The sequence below is a fragment of the Herpailurus yagouaroundi genome, unplaced genomic scaffold (assembly GCF_014898765.1).
Source record: "Herpailurus yagouaroundi ecotype Mexico unplaced genomic scaffold, PumYag 182, whole genome shotgun sequence".
Taxonomy (NCBI): domain Eukaryota; kingdom Metazoa; phylum Chordata; class Mammalia; order Carnivora; family Felidae; genus Herpailurus; species Herpailurus yagouaroundi.
This window is the reverse complement of record NW_024412413.1, coordinates 21,162,579-21,187,789: the sequence shown is the minus strand read 5'-3', so window position 1 is coordinate 21,187,789 and position 25,211 is coordinate 21,162,579. Positions and strand designations below refer to the sequence as shown.

Sequence of the window (25,211 nt, the reverse complement as noted above, 5' to 3'; positions counted from 1 at the left end):
CTATGTTCTTGTCAAATTGTGTCTTTCATTCATTGTCACTTATCTATTGTATTCTTTTCAAAAAGTGATAGAATATTGGCTCATATGGTCCTCGAGTTTACTGCTTACACTTCTGCCATAAAAAGAAATCACACATAATATTTCCCAGCATGTTAAAAGTGCTGAGGCATCATTAATGTGTGAGAAAGGAAGAAAATGCTGCCTGCTCTCTTTTCCCAGAACAGTCTGGTCCAGGCAGGGCAAAGAAGGCAAATGACACTGGGCAGCAAGTTGGGGGCTAAGACAGAGTTACACAGCCTCTTTTGTGCTTGGCTAATCTTATGGCACAGCATGCTTTTAGGTAGGGTGGCCTTGTAGTAAAGTCAGAGCAGAATTGCGAAGCAGGAGACACAATCCAAATGTGCAGATGTCATGTGGTAATAGAGTGAGTCAGTTGGGTAGAACCAAGCAGAATGGTGCATCTCCAGCAAGCTCACCTCCTGTTGGTCAGTCTCCAGCTTCAGGACCTCATTCAAGAAGGGCATCCCTATACTGCCAAAAACCTGTCTGTAATTGGTCCAGGGATGAGCTCAGGTATCAAAGTAAAGAAAGGAAAGGAAAGGAAAGCAGCCTAACAGTAAAGCTTGGGATGTACCAGATCCTAACATAACATCTATTTCTCTTTCTATTAATTTCCATGGTGATTTTCCATGAATGGTGAGGTTCATTCCTGATGTGTGACTAAAGTACCACATCGATGAGTGGGCCTGCCCACTAATACAGTGTTTTGGTCCCTCAGGGTCTTTGGAGCTGCCATCTTCTTAACATCAACCTTGAACATGTTCATCCCTTCTGCAGCCAGAGTGCATTACGGCTGTGTCATGGGTGTCAGAATTTTGCAAGGTCTAGTGGAGGTAGGAGTTTCTTTCCTTAATGGTTTTTGATATTGCTAGATAAAGTATGGTCCTTTAGAAAATTCAGCTTCTGAAGAAAACCTGCTTTGCTTAGTTTTCCAATCTTCCACATTGTCCTGCTATTTTCACTCTCTGGTTTTAACTACAGTTATGAGTACTTTAATGAAAATGCCTTGCGTGATTACAAATTTGTACACAATAAAGAACCATTTCATAGAGTGCAGAATTTCAGATGAGCCAGGAATGATCTTAGAGATAATCTAATCCAACCTCTTTCCTTTAATAAATGATAGGACCGCAGCCCAAATCCTTTAGTTCACATCGCAGGGTCCCTTTCCGCTAAAGCAATTTAAATGGATTTATTAATAAATATGTAAATTTGTAAATATGTAAATATGTAAATTTCCAGGGTGTAGTGTTACACAGAGATTTAACTCAGAGAAAGAGGTAGCATGGTAGAGAGCCAGAAGGTAAATATTTTGGACTTTGCCATATGTTCTGTGGGGCAACAACTCAACTCTGCCATTGTAGAACAAAAGCAGTCAGAGACAATATGTAAGCAAATGGGCATGGCCAAGCTTTAATAAAACTTTTTGGATACTGAAATTTGAATTTCATATGATTTTTACATGCCATGAAATATTATTCTCCTTTCAATTTGTTTTTACTTGCTTGAAAACCATGAATGCTGAGTAATGTATAGAACTGTTGAATCACTATATTGTACAACTGAAACTAACATAATACTGTATGTTACTGATCCTGGAATTAAAAAGAAAGTTTTTAAAAGAAAATTTTTAAATGTTTATTTATTTGTAAGAGAGAGGAAGAGAGAGAGCGTGGGGGGCGAGGGGCAGAGAGAGAGGGAGGGAGAGAATCCCAAGCAGGCTGTGCACTCTCAGTGCAGAGTCCAACGGAGGGTGGGTGGGGGGGAGGCTCATACCCATGAACCATGAGATCATCACCTGAGCTGAAGTCATGAGTCAGATGCTTAATCAAGTGAGCCACCCAGGCACCTCTAAAAAAAAAAATTAATGAAAAAATAAAAAATAAGAAAATAAAAATGTGAGTTGAGAAAAAAAATGTGAAAATCAGTCCTTCCTCATGAATAGTACAAAAACGGATGGTGTGCTAAATCAGGTCATAGTTTCTCAAGCCCTGATGTAGAGCAGTGTTTCCCAAGCTCAGTCATTCACCTCTAGCCTTTGTCACTTTTGTCATATCCATATACAATTTGTACTATTATTTACCTATAGTGTTTCCCTAGATCAATTCATTAAAAAAAAAAAAAACCCACACCCCAAAAGAACCTCATCATAAGCAACAATATCTTTGAAATCATGGGTTTGATGTGCCAGTTACATTTTTTTCTAAAACCTGTTAGAATATACATGCACCAATTATGATAAAAAAAGTAGGTTGTGGGGCGTCTGGGTGGCTCCATTGGTTAAGCTTCTGGCTCTTGATTTCGGCTCAGGTCATGATCCCACAGTTAGTGGGTTTGAGCCCTGCATTGGGGCTCCGCACCGACAATGCGGATTGGGATTCTCTCGCCCTCTCTCTCTGCCCTTCCCTTGCTTGTGCTCTCTCTCTCTCTCTCTCTCTCAAAATAAATAAACTTAAAAAAAAGGTAGGTTGTTGTAGCAACTCAAATATAACTCTAGTCCCACTAGAGGGACATATACTGAATTTTAGAAAATAATGATGGGTGGAAAGAATATGCTATTAACAGCCATGAAGACTAGAGTGTAGTCACTGAATGCTTCTTAACCTCAGGTTCTGTATCTTGAAATAAGGGGATGGATCAATTGATTGCAGAAGTCCCTTTATATACTGATATTCTATAATAATATGAAATATAAAGACCTTTTCCCCATTCCCCACCATTCTTACATTTGAACTGATATTCAAATTTCAGCATCTGTGCTGTGAGTTAAAATAGCTGACACAGGCTACTTGGTATTTATGAATTGGGCTTTCATGTTGTAGCCTGTCTTAAAGAAGCAGGATCTATATTTTAAACAAACAGAAACTGGAGTCAAATAAAATAATCTGTTTTCAACTGTTTTGCCAGGGTGTGACTTACCCAGCCTGCCACGGGATGTGGAGTAAGTGGGCACCACCTTTGGAGAGAAGCCGACTGGCCACAACCTCTTTTTGTGGTAAGTGTATTAGAATAGCAGGTTTTACTTAGGAATGCTTTGGCTTCAAGTAAAGATGCTACTAGGTACAGTCTATTTTTTTCACATAATAGAAGCCCCAGAGTGACGCAATTGGCCCTAATTGCATCAAATGCTTTATCATCTACAGAGGCAGCTAGGAAAAGCTAGCTTTTCCAGCACCTTTAGTAGAGAAAGGTAAAAAAGAAGGATGTGGTTGTTGAATTAGCCAACAAATGATATTTGCCAAGATCAAAAGCAGAAGAGAGAGAATCATCAAACCTTTTGCTTCTCTTCTTTTTACAGATGGAGAAACTGAAATGAAAGTTTATAGTTTAGTTTCATTGAACAGAAATTAAGATCCAAGTTTACACGGGGTATGGAAGGGGAGCTAGACTACCTGATTCTTCTTCTTTTTTTGTTTAATGTTTATTTATTTAGTTTTGATGGGGGGAGGGTCAGAGAGAGATTGAGGCAGAGGCTCTGAAGCAGACTGCACTGACAGCAGAGAGCCCAATGTGGGGCTGGAGCTGAAATCAGCAGTTGGACGTTTAACCGACTGAGCTACCCAGACACCCCTGTACCACCTGGTTCTTAATTCAGAACATTCCTCACTGCATTACTATGTACACATTGTCACAGAGGTCTTTTAATTAATTTTTGCCATTACATTCCAGATGAAAATGGAGGCCATCCATCTTATCTGAAAGTATGTTAGTGGTCCTTAAGTAGTGATGTGACTTTAATTCCTGGGTCACCAAACCTCACCTTGCTAAGGTTGTCTCACTCCAGGTCATGTTTTAGGGACTGGCCCTCTATGAATTTCTGAAATAATCGGTGTTTGAAGGGTCTACCTTCAATAATTGAACAAGGACAGTGCATGCTGACATCATCAACACAGTTGTAAAATATATTTTCATATATATATGAAATATATATTTCACAGTTGTAAAATATATTTTAATATATATATATATATATATATATATATATATATATATATATATATATTTATGTGGGAAGAGGCCCAGGAAGACAAAAGTGCTTTAGGCCATGAAAGTTACAATGGGGACTCGGCAAAATTAGGATCAGAATTTAGTTCTGTCTAGTTTTTCAAGCTAGTGTGCCTTTCCTAAGAGAAACTAACTTGTATTCCTTAGCTAAAGAGAGAAATAAAGTTTCCTCTTAATTTCTGTGAATCTTTTAATTTATTTCTCCCTTGATGTTTCTCTTTACCTCCTTAAATAATAATAATAATAATAATAATAATAACAATAATAATATAGAATCTTTGGGACTTTGGTGTGAATATTCACCAATGTACCTATTTTATGCCTAGTTTGGAACTACGTGCAAAGTTGAGATGTCTTTGTATTTTTAGCCTCTCTTGTCCTTAGAAACCATTTTTCTCCTCTCACTTGTAGTTCAGGATCATCTCCCCTTCCACTACTGACCTTGTGGCAGCTCTAGAAGAATATAAGATTTTGACCTTGTGAACTGTCAGATCCTTGACTTTATTTTCTTTGGATGGTTTATTTATAAGGCTTTTCATTTTGATTTGCCTGCAAAGCAAGAATGACTAGCTGCCACTCTCCATTCTTAGTGTCTTTATAACCCTCAAAGGGCTGATTTGAGAAATGGTTTGACTCTCAAGGAAAGTTACCTGATCAAAGTTATAGGCTTTATTACTTTTCCTGGCTAAGGTGTAGCCTTGGTTTGAAAGAACAGCCAAAGAGAAATGTCATTAGAAGGAAACCCAGATTTGGGGTTAATCGGTTCTTACACAAAAAATATTGGAGTTGACAGGGACTTTAGGAAATATCGAGTCAAGTAAGTTCTCCCAGCTAGTGAGGACAGAAGTGGGGACTCTCCTACCCCTAATGGCTATTCCACCTTCTCCCACCATTCCACAAGCATTGGAGGGCTCCTCTGTCCTCCACTGCCAGCCCACAGAAGGATCAAGGTACAGTCAGCTCCCCTAGGGCAGTTTGGGTGGTGCACCCTGTGGGGGTATGCTCAGAGGCTGTGGGCGTGACAGGAGATGACACTCAGCCATGTCCAGAAGGATGAGGGAGAGTTTGTCTACTAGACAGGGAAGGACAGTCTCAAGTGTAAAATGTCCTCCATGAAAGAATGCTTCCTAGTATGAGGAAATAATGGGCATATTTAAGTGGAGGAGGCAGGACTGAATTATTAAATAGTTAAGGATAAAGACTCTGGATTCCTATCACTCACACCTGTGTGACCTCAGACAATTTACCTCCCCTCACCCAGCCTTGGTTTCTCCCATAAATGGAGATGATATTGGTACCAATGCCAAGAGGTTGAAAAAAGGGTTAAATACAATCTTGGGTCTAGAATCTTCAACCTAGTAGAGGACACACACAAAGCATCCAATGCATTTTAGCTGGTGGTGGTTATTCCCTGACCTTCCCTATCCCTAGCATTTCCCTACCCCTCACTTCCAGGAAATTTGGCCCAGGAAAGACCACCTTCTCCACACCCACAGCAGAGTTAGGCCTGCAGCTCTTTCTAAACAATTGCCTTGGAATGCTTGTCTTCCTGGTTTGGGGAAGTCTGGGGTTGAAAAAAAATGCATTGTCATTCTGTACATTACAGTAGCATAATAGTTGGCGTTTGTGCAGCTCTAATTACAGCTTACAAAACATCTTCACAGACATAGTTTATTTGATTCTCAAAATGACTATGTGAGATGGAGATTTCATTCCCATCTTCTATCTGAGGAAAATGTTTCCCACAGATTGAGAGACTCCCTCAGGTGTCATGATGCTCAGATTTGAGATTCCAGGTTGGGCCTTTCCTGGCCAGTCAGTCCCACCTTGGAAAGATGGAATTTAATCTCTTTCTCTGGGAAGATCCCCAAACTCCCATTTCCTGAAGGTCTTCCTTAGCACTGAAGTCTGAGATATAGAATATCTTGTTGCTACTCACTTTTTCAGAGCAAGAATTTTTTTCATTCACAGCCCAGAGGGAATTTCAGGTAGTAATTTTTTTGTTTTTTTGATTCAGTTAATATTGATTAGGAGTTTTCAGGGCTCATGTTTCTACAGCAGATATCACGGAGCTGTAGGGCATAGTGGACACCAGACCTCTAGCCTTCGTTATCTTGTCTAGACAAGATAAACATCCACATATAGGTATTTACAAGGTTAAGTATTTACAAAGAAATAAACTTAAACATATGCCCATTCTGGAGGTAGGTGGAGAGAGCAGCCATCCTGTTCCTACTGCCATCCTGGAACAGAACTGTTTCCTGATTTAAAAAAAAAAAAATCAAAACTCTAAAAACACTGATTTCTTAATAGTTTGAAGTCCCTCATTTAAAGACCTAGGTGATAATTCTTCTGAACTGTGAACTCTGAAAGGAAGATCTATTGGTGCCTTTGCTTGCTGTCTTCAGTACATAATATTGTACCCGGTGGCTGGGTGGCTGGGTGGCTGGGTGGCTGGGTGGCTCTCCCAGGGGCCTGGGTGGCTCTGTTGGTTGAGTGTCTGACTTCAGGCTCAGGTCATTATCTAATGATTCAGGGGTTCGAGCCCCATGTCGGACATGGGCTCCCAGCTGTCAGTGTGGAGCCGGCTTTGGATCCTCTGTCCCCCTCTCTCTCTCTGCCCCTCCCCTGGTCACACTCTCTTTCTCTCTCTCAAAAATAAAATAAACATTAAAAAAAAATATTGTACCTGGTTGAATTTTTCAAATTTCTCTGAGAGTTTTCTCACCGCTTTGTTCTATTTTTTCATGTAATTCCAAATTGCTGTGCCCAAGTAATCTTTGTCTCATTCCTCCATGGTACCTGGATGTAGTTAAAGGGCACCTGGTGACCTTTCTCTGCTGGAAGCCCTGTGGTAAGGCACCCTGGGAGTTTGTCCTTCTGCACAGGCACATTGTGACTCTCACTCCGTTCGATTCATCATCTCAGCAGGAACTTGAGATGACCTGAGGCGGCATGAGTGACTGTTGCTAAGTTTCCATCCATGTTTCCTTGTTCTAGGTTCCTATGCGGGGGCAGTGATTGCCATGCCTCTGGCTGGGGTGTTGGTACAGTACATTGGATGGGCCTCTGTCTTTTATATTTATGGTGAGTAATTTGACTTTATGAGTTCCCATGGTTGACTCATAGAGATGGAATTTTATTGTATATTGGGATTGGCTAAGAATTTACTGTATGAATGGAGTGCCTGTGTAGCTCACTTGGTTAAGTGCCTGACTTTTGATCTCAGCTCAGGTCATGCATGATCTTTCCATTAGTGAGACTGAGCCCTGCGTCAGGCTCTGTGCTGACAGCATGGAGCCTACCTGGCAATCTCTTTCTCTCTTTCTGCCTCTCCCATGCTTGCTCTCTCTCTCTCTCTCTCTCTCTCTCTCTCTCAAAATAAATAAACATTAAAAAAAGAATTTACTATATGAAAATAGAGATTATTAAAACAAGTTTATCATGTAAGTGGAATACTTGTCTGTTTATGATTCATTTAATGCTTGTATTAAAGTTACTTTCTTAATGGGAACAATATTACCTTTCTTTAAATACAAGCTAACAACAACAACAACAACAACAACAACAACAGGAAAAGCAAAGAAATACTTCTTTCTAGATGAACGTCATGCTATATGGCAATATTTTGAGGTTTGGGAAATTTAGAGACAAAAGACCAGGAAACCATATCATTAAGCCTTTTGTTTTTTACTGCAGGTATGTTTGGGATTATTTGGTACACATTTTGGCTGCTGCAGGCCTATGAATGTCCCGCTGCTCACCCAACAATATCCAGTGAGGAGAGGACCTACATAGAGACAAGTATAGGAGAAGGAGCCAACGTGGTTAGTCTCAGTGTAAGTAGAGATGGACAGATGAAGACTTGCCTCTTTTCTACTTCTCTTAGTGATTGTGTTGTCCTCTCAAGAAAAAAAATATGTCAATATAGTCACTAAAAATCTCCTGGTATTTTTACCCTCTAGAAATTTAATACACCATGGAAAAAATTTTTCACATCGTTGCCAGTTTATGCAATCATTGTGGCAAATTTTTGCAGAAGCTGGACCTTTTATTTGCTGTTAATAAGTCAGCCTGCTTATTTTGAAGAGGTCTTTGGATTTGCAATAAGTAAGGTAAACACATAGATGCTTCTAATGTTCTTTAACCTTAAATTTCTTGCTTCTACTGAGAAAATCTTTGCATGATAAAATAATTAAATTGCTGATCAAAATTCATAACAGTTCTGTGACACCTAATACCCTAGAGGTAAGACAAGTTGTACGTTCTGGGCACAGTATACATAGCTATTTAATTTCTTCTTTGTAAGGATCAAAGCTGTTTTAAGCTGCTTTTAAAGATTTATGTTCTATTCTATCTCAAAGGTTTTTTTGAAGCTAAACTCATGAACCGCATATTAGGTAAGAATAAAAAGATTTGAAGGCAAGAAGGTTTTTTTCCCCTTATAATGTACTTGGTGAGTAGCAGTAAGAGACTTAAAGCTTGTTTTGCAGACCACCGCACTCTCCATAATGGTAGTTATAGTAATAACAACCATTGGCTTGTATGGTTTAGAAAAAACCTCCTTCAATGTCTCCAGCCACTGTGATTAGATTGTCTGCGTTTCAGGGAGGAAAGGTGTAGATGGTGAAATATAGCCATCATCATGAAAGAATTAACCACCTTCCTACAGGAAAAGAACAGCGGCCTAGTAGAGGTAGATGTTTTCATAGCCCCAGGTACTGTCCGGGGTGACCATGGAGGAGCTTTATATATATATATATATATATATATATATATATATATATCCATGAAGCCATCCATGAATGCTCACTTTGTGCCAAGTGTTTACTATGTGCTGGGCCCTTTGGCAGGTGCTGGGGCCTCTGTGATGAATACAAGTCAGGTCTGTCCTCAAGGAGCTTCCAGTCTGGTGGGAGAGACAGGTCTATACTTAAAATCATTCACTCATTCATTATTTATTATAAAATTCAGGCCTATCTGGGTCTCATATAATTAGATGATTAAACTTGGTGGGGAGTGGGCAAGGAATTGGGGAAGTGCATCTGTCTGAAGCAGCTAAAAATAGCTCATTGTTTTTTATTTCTCTCCAGGTGGGTCTCTTGTCAGCAGTCCCACACATGGTTATGACCATCATTGTGCCGATTGGAGGACAATTGGCTGATTATTTAAGAAGCAGAAAAATTTTGACCACAACTGCCGTCAGAAAAATCATGAACTGTGGAGGTACTGTGGATTTCATAGGTGGCTTAAGTAGCCTTTACAGAATGAGATGAACTGCAGAGCATATTTTGGGGGTTCTGTATAATCATTAGAAAGGATCTTAAAGGCCCCTGAATCCATCCCCCAGCAGATACTTGAGTGTCCATCATACCCCTGCTAACTGATCATCCAGCTTGTGCAGCCTGAAATAGGACAACTTAGTTGATAGATCAGTACTCACCTCCAACTGCAGAAATGCTTCTTTCATTTACTCTTAAGCCAAAGCAAACTGATTTCCTGTGACATATCTTTATTATTTATCCTTCCCATATATTCTCCCATACACATAATCCTTTGCTTTTGTAGTTTATTCCCTTATCCCTTTCTGTATATACAGGTTTTGGTAAGAAATACAAGAAAAATATTTCCTCTGAATAGTCTTCTTTCTTAACATATGCATGTGCACGCGCGCGCGCGCGCGCACACACACACACACACACACACACAGACTCTTTTCTGTTTTATTTAGTTTCTGCTTTATGTTTTGATTTTGCAAAGACAAATTAGAAGCTAGGTGATTTTCCTAAAGAGGAAGGTAAAGGTAATCATGAACCCCTACAATGTTTATGACTGCTCACCTTTTTTAAACCTTCCACTTTTTTTTAAATCTTTTTTTTTTTGTTTTTGTGTTTAAATTAGCATTTATTGGATGCTTTCTGTGTCAGACACTAAGCTATGTCCTCACTGTGGTTTACAGTGAAGAAACTGGGGTAAAATAAAGTGACTTGCTCACATGGCAGATCCTGTGCAAGATCTCTGTCTGAGCTCATTGTCCCAGTCACTGAAGCTACTCCTCCAGGGCATTGGGGTCAGGATGGGCAAGCAGGAGGTGGAGAACAGTGCCGTCTATGGGTGAAAGGTCAGAGCTGCAATATTAAGTTGGAAAGGAGGGAAGGGGTGGACGGTCACTCTAGATTAGATGGGCCAGGACCACTTAAAAGTGAAGATTATATGAAGGCTACACAAGAGCGGACATAATCTGATCCAACAGCATTTCAGGTATAAAGTCTGACCAGGGAGCTTGGGAATAGCCTATTGGCATCAGTTCTCCCAGCAGTTTGACTGCTGGTCCCAGGCAGAGATGTTTGGCCCTGCCATTGATGTGAACTTCTCTATAGGAGACTGAAGGTTGGCAGGTGTGGATCTGCTCTCTGGAAGGTGAGAGGTAAAGCTCTGAGGCACTGCATTCAAGGTAGCTGAGGTAAACAGTATAATGGTCCCCCAAAGATGTCCATGTTCTAATTCCCAAAATTTGTGCTTATGTTTCCCTATATAATAAAATGAACTTTGCATATATGATCAAGTTAAGGACCTTGAGATGGGGAGATGATCTTGGATTATCCGGGTGGACCCAGTGCAATCACAGAGTTCCTTATAAGAGGAGGCAGGAGGGACAGTCAGAGAAGGAGATACGATGGTAGAGGCAAATATCAGAGTGATGCAGCCACAAGCCAAGGAGTGCAGGTGGGCTCTAGAGGCTGGGAAAAGCAAGAATGGAGTTTCCCTTAAAGCCTCCAGAAGGAACACAGTTCTGTAAACATCCTAATTTTAGGTCTCTGGGACCCATTTCAGTCTTCTGAACTCCAGCACTATACAGTAATAAGTTTGTATGGTTTTAAGCCAGTAAATTTGTGATGATTTGTTACAGCAGCAATCAGAAACTCATACAGGAGCCACTCCTCTGATTACCACATTGTGCTCCAGCTGAATAGCCCTCCACAGTAGGCCCTGGATATCCCTTTCCACCTCTGACTTTGCCTACTCCCTTGCTCTTGACTGTGAATTATGCTCACCTTTACTTCTCACCCTAGTCCTATCCACACATCCTTCTACATGATTTCATCCTCCTTCTTGTGAAGTTTACATCAGCCTCCAGTGACTGCTCCTGCCCATGCATGCACTTGATTGGTACCTTATTATACCTCTTGCAGGAAAGCATTTTAGGCAGCAGTAATAGCATGTGCAATGGCCCTGAGGCAGGCATTAATGTGGCATGTTAGAGAGCAGAGGGAAATTCAAAATGGCTGGAGCCTAAGGAGTGAGGTGGAGAGTGACAGGAGATGGGACCAGAATGCTTGATGAGGGCCAGATCTTGGGAGGCTTTGTAGACATGTGCAGAGCTTGCGTTTTATTTGAAATGCCCTGGGAAGCAAGTAGAGGGTTTAAAACAGGGAAAGTGACATGATTTGACTTATATTTTCAAATCTGAATAGAATGTAGAACACAAGAGTAAAAGAAGGGAGAGCAGTTAGGAGGCTATTTTGGTTACCCTTTCAAGAGAAGATGGTAACTTGAACTAAAGTGGTGTCAATGGAGGTGGAAAAAATTGGGTGGATTTTTAAATTCTCTGAGCCCAACTTTCTTCTTTAAAATCTGAATAATCATATTTTCTTTCAATGATTATTACAAATGTTAAATGAGACAATGTACAAATGCACCTAGCATGGGTCCAACCTATAGAAGGTTTTTGGTAGATAATGCATTTTTCCTCTCCTGTGTTTAAGACACTAACAAAATAGAAGTTTTTCTAAGGAGGCATTCAATAAGTATTTGCTATTCAAGTGTATTTCCCACAGCCAAAAATATGCAACCTCTTAACCTGGAATTTGAAAGAAAATTCTCGATTTCAATTCCACTTGTACAAACTTTTCTAAAGCCAGATGTCTTGGAGACTCTGAACATACTTTATAGGAATGTCTTGTTTGTGTTTAATTTTGCCCCAATCACTTCACCCATTGATCCTCCACAATCGATAGTGTTGGCATTGGGAGGAGGGGTGGTGAGAATTCGCAAAGATTTTAAAGTGTTAACAAAGTGACTGTTGAAAGAAGATCTCTTCCCCCCACCCCACCAAAACTAGAACACAAACATAGAACCTTCCTAGCCTCTCTCCCATCTTAAAGAACAAAACAAAACCCCCAAAACCTCTTTGCATATCTTGTCATGTCATTTTATATTTTGAAATAGCAGGACCAGTGAGTTCTACACAGAATGTTTTAAAAAATAGTTGTCTTATTTTGCTTATATACAAAGATGCTAGACTAGAAATAAATACATGAAGAGAGAGTTTTGTGCCATCATTGAACAAGCCAGATTGATTTGGACATAATGAAGCACTTGCATGATCTTATAGGTAATTTTAGTTGGTTTCATATTCTCTAAGAAGAAATATAGAGGACATTTCTCATCTGAGAAGGATCGCACATTTGCTGGAGTCTGTCACTTTCTTTTCTTTCCATAGGCAAGGGATGTTTGCTGCTAGAATCATTTAAAACAAACAGATCACCTAAGACATGAAGGTCTGTTCTAGTTCATTCTCAGTCAGGGCACATTTCCAAGATCCTCAAAAACAGATGTCAAATCCTTGTACTTCCCTCTATGGTACTTGTTAAGTGTGACTGAGGTAAAAAATTCTAGTCTGGCTCCATCGGTTGCCTGTGTGAACTTTAGATTGTTTTAATATGAAGTGAACATTTTTCTCAGACCTTTAAATCCTAGTTCTATTTTTCTGGTCAGCTCTGAATAGGTTCACTTTCAAGGTCTTTTGATCACCTCTGACATTCAAATTTTATCCTTAAGCTCCTGGAACATAGTCGTCCTATCTCTAGCATTTTTCACTATAGACAAACTATTTAAGCTCTTAAATGTTTTCCCAGCGGGCCGGCCGCCCTGTCCTTTGGAAATCTACTAACTATTTGGCAAAGATCATTTATTCCCCCTTATAGATGAACTAGTGTGTCATTTGTAAGTTTTATTTTTCACAAAATGTCTCCATTCTAATTCTTTGGGGGAATTAATTTTTCCTTACAACCTTTGTCTAGAGTACTAAGATAGAAGAAGTTTCAGCCAAAGGCACCTGGGTGGCTCAGTCGGTTATGCGTCAGACCTTGATTTCTGCTCAGGTCATGATCTCATGGTTTGTGAGCTCGAACCCTGTGTCAGGCTCAGCGCTGCCAGCATGGAGCCTGCTTGGAATTCTCTCTCTCCCCCTCTCTCTCTTCCCCTTCCCTGTGGGCTTATGCACATTCTCTCTCTTCCTCTCTCTCTCTCTCTCAAAACAGATAAATAAAATTTAAAAAAAAGTTTCAGCAAGATGCCTTGCTATTTAAAATGGGCCACTTCAAAAGCACTTTTAGTTAGTATATAAAATACTAGCAATTTTTCCCTATGTATAATTTAAAATCTTGAAACAAAATTAACAAGTAGTAGTGGTATAAAGCCCCCAGTTGAAAAGCACCACTGTTCCCCATTTCATCTGATTCTCTTTGAATGGCCATCTAAAACAATTACTGATGCTTGCTCTATTTCTGTAATAGTTTTGAGAAAACGAACTCAGAAGGTAAGCAATTCACCAAGTTCTACAAAAGGTATTTTAGCTTGTATTTCAATCTAACTGTCTTGATTCCGGTCTCATTTTCTTCCCTTTACATTAATTCATTAACCATTATTTATTGAGTGCCCGCTACATGCTAGCCAGGCTCTGTGCTATATACTTGGTATCTTTCTGGATAATGTCACAGTTTGTGGCAGAGGCAGAAACATAAACGAAAAATTACAAAGCAATGTTGAAAGGTTCTGTAATATGAGAAATAAAAAGGAGATGTCAGCTTCACCAGTGTGGGGAAGGGCAGTGTTGTCAGAGACGCTTCCTAGAAGTAATATTTGAAACGGCCTTTAAAGGATAGTAAGGTTGCTCCAGAAAAAGAGAAACAAGTGGCTGGAGAAGAGTATCGCAGGCAAAGGAAGAGCCTATAAAAATACGTCAGGGGGATGAAACAGTGTTGTGAGTAGGAAATGCTCATAGATTTATGCAAGTACAACAGAAGGCTTTATATGGGGCAGGGGAAGGGCGGTGAGGGCTGGCAGATGAACCTGGACCAGCAGGAGGGTTTATTATAAGTGCTATACTGATAACGTGTGACCCTTGACAAAAGTTTTAAGCAAAAAGGCAATGGAGTCAATGTGTAGTTTAGAGAGCTAGTGATGTGGAGAACGGGTCAGAGGAAGAGGTGGGGAGACCAATAAAGGAGCTATTGAATTTGTCCAGGTGAGAAGTAAGTGGGACCCAGGACCGAGACAGTGGAGGAGGATAAAAAGAGGTCATATTTGACACCTACAGATTTGTATGTGAAAGCTGAGGAAGAGTGAGAAGTGTCCAAGATGATTCTGTGATTTGAACATTTGACTTTTGGTTGACTTTTTTTTTTTTAAGTCTTTTTTTTTTTTTAAAGTAATCTCTACACCCAATGTGGGGCATGACTCAAAACCCAAGATCAAGAGTCACATGCTCCACTGACTAAGCCAGCCAGGCATCCCACTTTTGGTTGACTTGCGCTGTGCTCATGTGACAGGGACTGCACTTGATGCCTCATATACCCAATTTTATTTACTCTTCCGGCATCCTACAAGGTTGTATCATTAGCCCCATTTTTGAGGATGAGGCATCTAAGGGGTGAAGGGACTTGTCCAGGGTCACATAATTAGTGGTTTTGTGGTAGAACCGGAACCCAGGCTTGTCTGAATCTAAAGTCTGGGTTATAAACATAGGTTGATAGATTAATTCTATCTGTTATGGTCTTTGAGGTGACTACAGGACAGTCGGGTGGAGATGTCTGGAATCAGCAGACAGTCTCCAGAATGAAGCATCATTGTCTTCATATACCCCAGGGCACTTCATATACCTGGAAATGGCACTTACATCTTCTTTCTGTCTGCTGTTGGCTGAACTTGAGTGTGTGTACATGTGTGTGTGAGTATGTGTGTGGTGTGTGTTTTGTGAGAAGGAACATCTTCATAACTTCTTCATCCTTTTTTATTGTACTGGATTCAGTTATTTAGAATGAAAGGAACAGAAAGTACTTTTGTTCTGCTTTATTTCTGTGCAAATGTCTCATGGCTTTTATAAAGAGACTTGAGAGCTTGGTGAACTTCTGAAAGGGAAAAATTTTGCCTTATGCTTTACAAGAGATGAAGATCTGCTTTTTGTTTCTGATATTCTCTACAGCGTTCTGGTCATTTCTGGTGATGTATATTCGAGTGTTGTCATTGTATTTTTCTGTGAGAGGCCATAACTTACATAACCAAAGAGGGGATCACTGACAGTATATAAGAGAGTTTTAGTATTTAGAAATGGCAGGGGCAACTACCCATGAAGCAACTGATAGTAAACATCCCCCATCCCAGGGGCATCATTGGAATGTGCTGGAACTTCTCAGTATTCAACGTGCACCAGGACACATGTTGGAAGGCTCACCGAACACTGGGGTAATATTAGCATAGTCATGTAGTGATGAAGCACCCAGGTAATATTGTAAGCAATGTGCCAGAATGTACATACTAAAAAATTAGGTCCATGGAAATATGAATAGATTCTTATTTGATAAATTTGTGAACTGAGCTGACTGGCATGAAAACAATATTTTTTTTCCTGCTGTTTGCATTTGCAGGTTTTGGCATGGAGGCAACCTTACTCCTGGTGGTTGGCTTTTCCCATACCAAAGGGGTGGCCATCTCCTTTCTGGTGCTTGCTGTAGGATTTAGTGGCTTTGCTATTTCAGGTGAGGTGTCCTTTGGTTTTCCAAATCTTTTCTACAGATTCAGCAAGTCTTGGGAGGAAGGAAGGAAAAAAATATTGTATTACTTTCCTTTAGTAGCCAGGCCATTCCCAAGGAGCAGGCTACTGGCTGGAGAATTTCATCATGTGGGAATGACTTTGTAAGATCATTGAGGACTAGGCTTAGGAGCTTAGGCAAGCTGCAATTGTCCCTACCTCCCTGCTTTGAAGAAGACACAAAGTGCAGGCAACGCCCCTGAGCTGTGGGCAGAGGCACAAGCATGTGTCCTGGGTTAAGTGCCACTTGATACTTCAGGACCAGGTCACTCTTCCTCACAGAGGCTCTTGATTTTCTATCCTCCCTCTAACTGGAGATGGCTAATATTAGCTCAAAAGTCACATGATGGAGTCATTTGACATAGTTCCATCAAGTCAGAAGTTTTTTTAGAGTGGAAAGCGTCTTTAGAAGCTTTTGTCTTCTCCATGGCTTTCATTTTCTAAACAAGGAAATGCAGAGGGGAAGTGACTTTCCCAATAGGCGAGAGTACATAGTAAGAATAATAATGATGACAGTGAGAGCTAACTTTGACCAAGCACAACTCTGTGCCTGGGACTGTTCAAAGCCCTCTGTGTAATTCTCACACTACCCTAGGTGGCATCAGTCTCTTTGTTTTACAGGAGCAGAGACCAACTGTGTGACAGGCCAGGGTGCTATCATACCCTGTCTTACAGGCTTCAGAAGCTCCCTATGCAAAACTGGGTGAAAAAGTAAAATTTAGTTGTTTTTTTACCCTTAAAACATACTGTAACACTGACAGTGATCACTTACAGGACAGTTTACAAATATCATGTGTATCTCACAGCACTGTGAAGGAAGTGGATAATACCACTATTTTACTGATGAGGTACCTAAAACTCAGAAAAAGTATTTTTCTACTGGCATACAATTGGTAGCAAAGGAACAAGTAAGGGGCATTTCTGGCTGTTCGTGCTCTTTTTACCATTCCAGGCTGCCTGAAATATCAGAGGACGAATGTCCCAAGACAGGGAAATGTGGAACCTCTGGTAGTTTTCTAAACTACCCTAAAATAAAGATGTGATCTTTTCAAATTAATAGAGCTGTTAAACAGTGAAATTAGGGGTGAAAACCCTCTATTTAAAATTTTTTTTTTCAACGTTTATTTATTTTTGGGACAGAGAGAGACAGAGCATGAACGGGGGAGGGGCAGAGAGAGAGGGAAACACAGAATCGGAAACAGGCTCCAGGCTCTGAGCCGTCAGGCCAGAGCCTGACGCAGGGCTCGAACTCACGGACTGCGAGATCGTGACCTGGCTGAAGTCGGACGCTTAACCGACTGCGCCACCCAGGCACCCCAAAAAATCCTCTATTTTAAAAGTAGCTTGCAACCAAGAGCTTGGGTTTGGTGGTACATAGACCTGATTAAAAAAAAAATTTTTTTTAACGTTTATTTATTTTTGAGACAGAGAGGCAGACTGTGAGTGGGGGAGGGGTAGAAAGAAGGAGAAACACAGAATCTGAAGCAGGCTCCAGGCTCTGAGCTGTCAGCACAGATCCCAATGTGGGGCTCAAACCTACAACCACAAGATCATGACCTGAGCAGAAGTCAGACACTTAACTGACTGAGCCACCCAGGTGCCCTTGCATAGACCTGATTTTGAGGTTTCTCTTTACTACTTGCTACTTATAAAAGGAAAAGTTGGCTAATTCATTTAAATTCTCAAGCCCTGGTTTCCTTACTCAGAAATTGGAGAGGTATAATGACAACCTCACAGGGTTGTTGGGAGATTGCAATGAACTTCAGATAATTCATGCATTTGCTCATACTTCCTATGAGCCAGGTGCTGTTTTCAGCACAAGGGGTATTGCAGTGGAAAAAAATCAGATGGTGTCCTCATAAAGTTTACATTCTAGTGGAAATAAAGCATTTGAAACCCCTAGCAGTGCCAGATGCACAACAAAATTAATAAGTATTCAGTATTATGAATCGTGTTGTTCAGTTATTATACACTTTAGCCAGGGGCTTCTCAAACTTTCATGCCCACACAAATCACCCTAGCATCTTACAGAATGCAGATTCTGATTCAGCAGGTTCAGGTTGGGGCCTGAGATTTAGCATTTCTAAACAAGCTCCTCAGTGATGCTGCTGCTTCTGATCTTTGGTCTATATTTTGAGCAGCAAAGATAGGGCAATCATGACTTATTTCCAGTAGATGTTGAGGAACAACTTCCCCTGATAGCTCTGTGATGCCAAAGGGATTCATATCCTGTCCTCAGCAGTAATGAAATATTTCACATTGTTCCTGGATTGCCAATTATGCCATGATCAGAAGGAGAGAAACCCCAAATACTAAAAAACAGTTCTGCCATTTTTTTTTTAGCACTTACTCAATGCTAGCAACTTTTTGACATATCTCCTTTAATCCTCCTGACAAGCCTATGAGAAGGATATTGCTATATCCATTTTACCAGAGCAAAGACACTGGGGCTTAGAAAGGTGACTTAACTTGCCCACATAAATTGAGTAGCTAGGATGGGGGTGGGGTGGGGGGAAGTTTTATCTGACCCAACAGTGACACTGTGGGAAGGACTATGGCCCTGGGTGGATGATGATTCCTCAGGACCTACTATCTGCCAACTTTATAAGGGGTTTGGGATGCTGGGAAGAGAGGTACCATTAGGGAATTGATTATCAACAAGAGAGCTGAGACAGGTGAGATTAGGAAGGGTGATACTTACTTTAAAAAATGTCCTATGTAGAGAAGACAGACTCTCTCAGCTTGTGTGTATTTTTTTTTAATCCACTACAAAATAATCTATCAATAGCTCAGTTTCTCAATGAATTTTTTCTTCTAAACACCAGGATTGTGCAACTAGAAATCTAAGTGGCTTTTCTCACATTATCTTTAGCTGAGCACAGATGCCTAGGCTTTGTATCAGAATATAATACTCAACGATCATATTAATTGCTTCTTATCTCTGGGTTCTTTTCTAATAAAGTGTTTATCGCTTGCAAATCAACAGTAAGATTAATTCATCTTGCAGCTGTTTTATATTCTGATGGTCTGCCACTTGGATCTGAAAGGAAGGTATATTTATTGCAAAAAAGTTTTTCTCAAAATTCTCCCTGAATGGAGGTAGGGAAAAACAACTAATGTGCCAGATCAGGAAAAAAAAAATTTTTTTTTAAATCCTATTTTCAGGTTCTTTGCACAGAATAGAGAATTAAAAAGCAAGGCAAAGGAAAACAAAAACATGAATAAACAAAACCTACAATCCCCTGCTGTAATTTCAATGGCTCAAATGGGTAATTAAATAATTATTTATCAAGTGTGTACTATGTACCAAGCAGTTTTCCAGTTCAGGGAAGATGGTGGTAAATGATACAGATGGGTAACCACCCATAAGGAACATACATGTTGGTTTTTACCTGTATGTACCATGTATTTAACATATGTTATTTAACTGAATTCTTACAACAATTTTATAAGAATGATTATTCCTGCTTATCGATGAAGAAGCAGAGGTTCAGAAAGCTTAAATCCTTTGTCCAGGTTTGCATCTCAATTGAGCTGCTGGAGGCAGGTCTGTTCAACTCTAGAATGCATGCCTGGGCACTATTGATAGAATTGGTTCCCAGGGCTGGTGGCCTCCTCTCTCAGAACCGAGCCCCTTCCCCTGTCTTCACTCCTCCCCCTTCATTCCACTCATTCTTCTCTATTGATAAACAGGTAAATAGTGAGGTGTTGGAAACTTATTATTTTACCCCTCCTAGCAGCATTATCTTTTGATAGAAGACCTCAAAAGAGGGAGACACTTAGCCCAGTGGCAGCAGTGGGTGGAGTCCCAGGTGTAGTGGTCACTGGTTAGCAGAGCTTAGCTGCTTGCCAAGGGCTTTTGCGTACGCATTTCCTGAGGCTCATCTCACTGCATCTTTATGCATTAGTCATTTTATCCCCATATTAGAGAGGAGAAAACAAAGGCCTAAAAATTACTTAAGTGGTAGAAGTAATACTCGGATCCAGATTTACAGACTCCAGGTCAAGTATTATGTGAAAGTCTCTTGTAAGTTACAGAGGATTCCGCCAATGTTTGTGCAAATGTTTGTTATCAAAAAGTACCTTTTCCACTGTGCCATGCAGCATCTAAGACAGGCTTACCTTGGGTGGCCTTTTGGGAGTGAGTTGAGGACTGGGAAGGAGGGTATTATGAGGTCCCGTCTGGTTCTAATCAAACTGTAAACAATGTGATTGTTTCCTCTAAGTGTGATCTGTTCAATTTTTCAGTATTGCCCCAAACACGGTTACTTTGGAGTTCCAAACTTACAAGCACAGGTGTCCTAATTCTCCCCACGGAGAACCCATGGGAGCCATTGCTAATCAGTCACAGCACATCTTTCTGCACTGTGCAGACACAGCCTGACAATCCTCAACCCAGCCCTCTCGGTAGAGGTATCCATTGGTCATATCACAGAGGAAACCAAATAGATTGATGAGAGTTGGGAAAAGCTGTGTAGTTCCCAAAATGTTCTTGACTCTGATTTTGAGGTTTTGGCTTCACTGTAGGTTTTAACGTCAACCACCTGGACATTGCCCCGCGCTATGCCAGCATTCTCATGGGGATCTCAAATGGAGTGGGAACTCTCTCTGGAATGGTCTGTCCCCTCATTGTCGGTGCAATGACCAAGCACAAGGTAATGTTCTCTTTTGGGGCTGTGGGTTGCAGTATCAGAAGACTGAAGTACTATACAGATTTGAGATCTCAAGGCCCTGCCCCAGACTGTAAATGTGTATGTCCTTGACCTTGGCTGAGTCATTTGAAGTTCTTTTTTTCTTCCTTCTTATTTTTAAAAAAAATTATTATTTATTGATGGCAGTAGGGCTGATTGATGTTTGTTTCCACATTTTCTCAACAAAGAAGTAAAAGGGGCATATGTTGGGGGCGTGGGGGAGGGAAGCGATCATCATAATGACTATTTAGAGACACAAAGAAGAAACTGAGGCAATAACTCAGGATAAATAATTTACCCAAGATTGCTTTATAATTCTAAGCAATTAAACTTTATAGCCTTTTTCCATCTATTACTTAGCATGTTCCAGTGTAAAGATATTAGCGCTGTTAGACTTCCTTATTATGAAGAAAATGAACAATACATTAATGGCCCTCCATAAGAACTACAAGGGTGTGGCACTCAGTCATTACTGAGCCTTTGTGTGTTCAGACGAGGGTGGGTATAGAGGAGGAACCCAGATCTATCCAGAGTTCAATCATGGGCCACATGGTTTCTTAATCTCTGTCATTGAAAAGGTTTTAGGATGCTACCTTCCACAAATAAGAATTTTTTGATTCTATGGAGTTTTTACTCAACTATTTTCTTAGTTGGATTGTCTATTACTAATATGATTTCAGAAAATCTTCCAGTTTCTTGGAGGAGAAAGTGTAGGTTAACTTTTCTTATTTTTTGATAGAAAATGAAGGTGGATTTGGGGATTTTAGAGGCAGAAGATCTAGGTTCTTCCTCATTGTTCATGAGATCATGGGATGGGCAACATGACTAATAAATCTCAGATATTAACTTCACCTAACTTTATGTATTTTTTAAAGTTTATTACTTATTTTGAGAGAGAGAGAGAGAGAGAGAGAGAGTGCGTGTGCAGGCGAGGGAGCACGGGGGAGGGGCAGAGAGAGACGGAAAGAAGAAGATTCCTAGGCAGGTTCTACACTGCCTAGTGCAAAGCCTATTGTGGGGCTTGAACTCACAAACTGTGAGATCATGACCTGAGCCAAAAGCAAGAGTCAGATGCTTAACAGACTGAGCCACAGAGGTGCCCCAACTTCTTCTAACTTTACACACAAATTCCCATTATTTTTTGATTTACTGTATTTACACAGAAAATATGATTATAAGTAAGTTATTGACAGCTAAGAGTCAGCATTTTCATGGTTCAAATATTGTTATGTATCCAACAGCAAGCAAGAAGGAGATGTCTGATATTTAAAATGGTGGTTTCTAAAGCAAGCTTAATTTAAACTACCATGTGAAGGGAAACCACATTGTATATTTAAAAGACCTGTGAAATGGTGCTGCATGGATTTTTACATATTGTTTATATTAAAAAGTATTTTTATAAATTAAAAAAAGCACATGTACTGTAGTCTGTAATTTTTATATTCATTGTAGTGTTAACTCTCATTAAAAAAAAATTTTTTTTAAGTAAACTCTACACCACACATGGGGCTCAAATTCATGGCCCCAAGATCAAAAGTCACTTGCTTGGCCAACTGAGCCAGCCAGACGTTCCCTTAACATTCATTTTCTAAACACTCAAATTCTGTTTGACTCCTGGGCATGCTTCTGACTTACGTTTTTCCTAGATGCACAGTATTGCCTTTGGGGTGGGCAGGAGTTTTTGTCCCAGTGAAAGCCTCTAGAACCTACTGTTAATCTCTATTTTTGGTTAGGGGTGCCTAGGTGTCTCAGTTGGTTAAGTGCCTGACTCTTGATTTCGGCTCAGGTCATGATCTTGTAGTTTGTGAGATCAAGTCCCTCATCGGGTTGTGTGCTGACAGTGCACCAGCCTGCTTGGGATTCTCTCTCCCTCTCTCTCTGCCCCTCCCCTGATATCATTCTCTCTCAAAATAAATTTTAAAAAAATTCTATTTTTCATTAAAACACATTAATTGGTACTGTATTTCCTTGTTTAGACTCGTGAGGAATGGCAGAATGTGTTCCTCATAGCTGCCCTGGTGCACTACAGTGGCGTGATCTTCTATGGGGTCTTTGCTTCTGGGGAGAAACAGGAATGGGCTGACCCTGAGAATCTCTCTGAGGAGAAGTGTGGAATCATTGACCAAGATGAGTTAGCTGAGGAGACAGAACTCAACCATGAGAGTTTTGCAAGTCCCAAAAAGAAGATGTCTTATGGTGCCACCACCCAGAATTGTGAAGTCCAGAAGGAGAAATGGAGAGGACAGAGAGGAGTGACCCTCGATGAGGAAGAGCTGACATCCTACCAGAATGAAGAGGGAAATTTCTCAGACACAGCCTAGTGTCTGAAGGGCACTTCCATCTTCTCCTCACCTTAGAACCAGAAAGTATCTATACCTATTACCTTCCCCATAGCCTGGCTTGCTGGAGAGTCAATATGGGGACACTGGAGGTAGGAGGGGGAGGAAAGGAAACCTGACCAGCAATAGAGAAGAGAAAAGAAAAATATCTTGCAATGACACTTATGGGTATGGAGCTTGCTCTCAGTTGACAAAATGGGTATAAAAATATAATATTTTTGGATTGTCAGTAGACTCTTCTCAAAGAAGAGTTCTTAAAGTTCAGTTCTCAAAGCTCTGAACTTATTCAGAAAGGAATGACTAGAAGAATAAGGGAGACAATACCATGCAAGGCAAAGAAAAATCGAAGGAATTGAGCATGTTTGGCTTGGAGCAGAGAAAACAAGAGCTGTCATCACGTTTCTGAGGGCAGCCACGCAGAAGAGGGTTTCCTATTCCTAATAAAGGCTACTGCTCATGGGGACCCTGCATCGTGCCAGGGGCTTTATAAACATTCTCATTTCATTTCCACACCTCTATGACATACATTTATTATCTTCATTTTACAACTAAGGAAGCTAAAGCAACACAATATTGATTTGTCCGAGGGCCAGGGCTGAGATTCACAGGGTCCAAAATAGGTGGCAGTCTTGGGGAAGAAGTTTTCACCTCAGTATAGAGAAGGCACATTTTTTTAATAATGAAAACTGAAAATGGAGAGGGTGGTCTTGTGGATAATTCCCTATTTTGGCGGGCATGGAGAATGGGAAACATCTGCCATCTCAACATCTGGTTTGATATGGCAGAAAGCATTGTCATTGTAGCAGGGGCTGGATTCAAAGATCCTGGGTTCAGAGAGAGGTTAGACCATAAAAAAGGAAAGAAAAGAACACAAAAAGAAAATAAAAAGGAAAGAAAGAAAAGGAACAATGAAAAGGGAAAAAGCTGAATAAGATGGCTAAATTTCTAAGAATCTGGTGTCCAGAATGGCTGAGAAGAAGTAAACAAGGGTTTGGCTGAATTTCAACCCTTCAAAATATCAAGAATTTAGTTAACTAAATAATGTCCCAAATTACTTATACATCTTTAAGACATTTAGTAATTTAAGAAATTGGTTCACGTGTTTTATTAGGTAAAATTCTCTTGAAAGAGTCTTCTGTTTTAAAAAATGTATGTCTTTAGACATTTCTGCTGGTCATATTTGGAAGTTTGATCAAACTACGCACAACTATGATTGAAGTATTCCTAATGAGTGTATTTGGAATGTTACTGAGGAAAACCATAATAATATGGCAGTAATTATATAGGGAAATGAAATGAGAGCATGACAGAAAACACCTGTGACAACTAGACCAACAGTGCTGAAAAATTCATCTTTGATCACATAAGGCAATAGCATGGATACTCTCTGGATAAATCTTAAAATTTAATGACATTAAAAAAAAATTTAAATTGGCGCATAAAGGATTGTTTGAAAATAAAATTATTTTCCTGTTTATTGGTTTGAAATTTTCATTTCTACTTTTGGAAGAAAAATATAATATTAAAGAAAAAATTAGCTTTACTTGTAGCTTATTATTATAGTGTTTTTTGTAATTTCTTCTATATACATTTCTGGTCCCTTATTGTACCAGCAGAGTTGTAGTGTATTTTTAAAAAAGAATAATTTTGAGAGTAAAAAGGAATTGCCTGACTCTCTAGTAAGTAATATCCAATATATCATTGTATATAATTTATGTTATTATATACTTTTAAATGTATTTCATGGGTGAATGCATGTAAGTCCCATAGAACAGTTCCTGGCATGTAGAAAGTGCTCAATAAACATTAGCTATCATCTTGCAACCTTTTTTGGGACTCTTCTGTTGAAGAAAAAGCATGCTATATAATTTTCATCCATAAGCCAGAATTTATTGTGAAACTCGTGCTGTTTTCTAAGTAAAAAAAAAATGAGAAATTTATGGTAGCCAGTGTTTTATTTTTTCTTCTGTTAATAAAGTCAAACAACTATTTAAAAAACTCATGACAATCTCTAAGGTAGTATTACAGATTGCAATACAAAGTTGTGTTTGCTCCATCATTTAAAGTCAATGTCATATGCAGAAAGTCCACATTTTGATAAGTCAAAGCATGTAGGGTTCCTGTAACTTGCTCTTCTAATATTCAGAAAAAACCCTATGAAGCTCTGGATCATGGTGTTAAAAATGAAAACACATTATTTTGTTGTGATGGGTTTTCCAAGGGTTGCATTGTACAGGTAATTAC

At 39.9% G+C, this 25,211-nt stretch overlaps 1 protein-coding gene across 1 annotated transcript in view; it reads left to right on the top strand.

Moving 5' to 3' along the window:
• SLC17A8 (solute carrier family 17 member 8) overlaps positions 1–24,788 on the top strand; it is a 49,320-nt gene extending 24,532 nt beyond the window's left edge. The window contains exons 4-12 of the mRNA XM_040491111.1: positions 779–893; positions 2,968–3,055; positions 7,066–7,152; positions 7,765–7,904; positions 8,031–8,180; positions 9,159–9,291; positions 15,774–15,884; positions 20,465–20,592; positions 22,605–24,788. Coding sequence (XP_040347045.1) covers positions 779–893; positions 2,968–3,055; positions 7,066–7,152; positions 7,765–7,904; positions 8,031–8,180; positions 9,159–9,291; positions 15,774–15,884; positions 20,465–20,592; positions 22,605–22,949 — 1,297 coding nt within the window. The 3' untranslated portion in view covers positions 22,950–24,788. The remainder of the gene's footprint in view (positions 1–778; positions 894–2,967; positions 3,056–7,065; positions 7,153–7,764; positions 7,905–8,030; positions 8,181–9,158; positions 9,292–15,773; positions 15,885–20,464; positions 20,593–22,604) is intronic.
• The last annotated feature ends 423 nt before the right edge of the window (positions 24,789–25,211 follow it).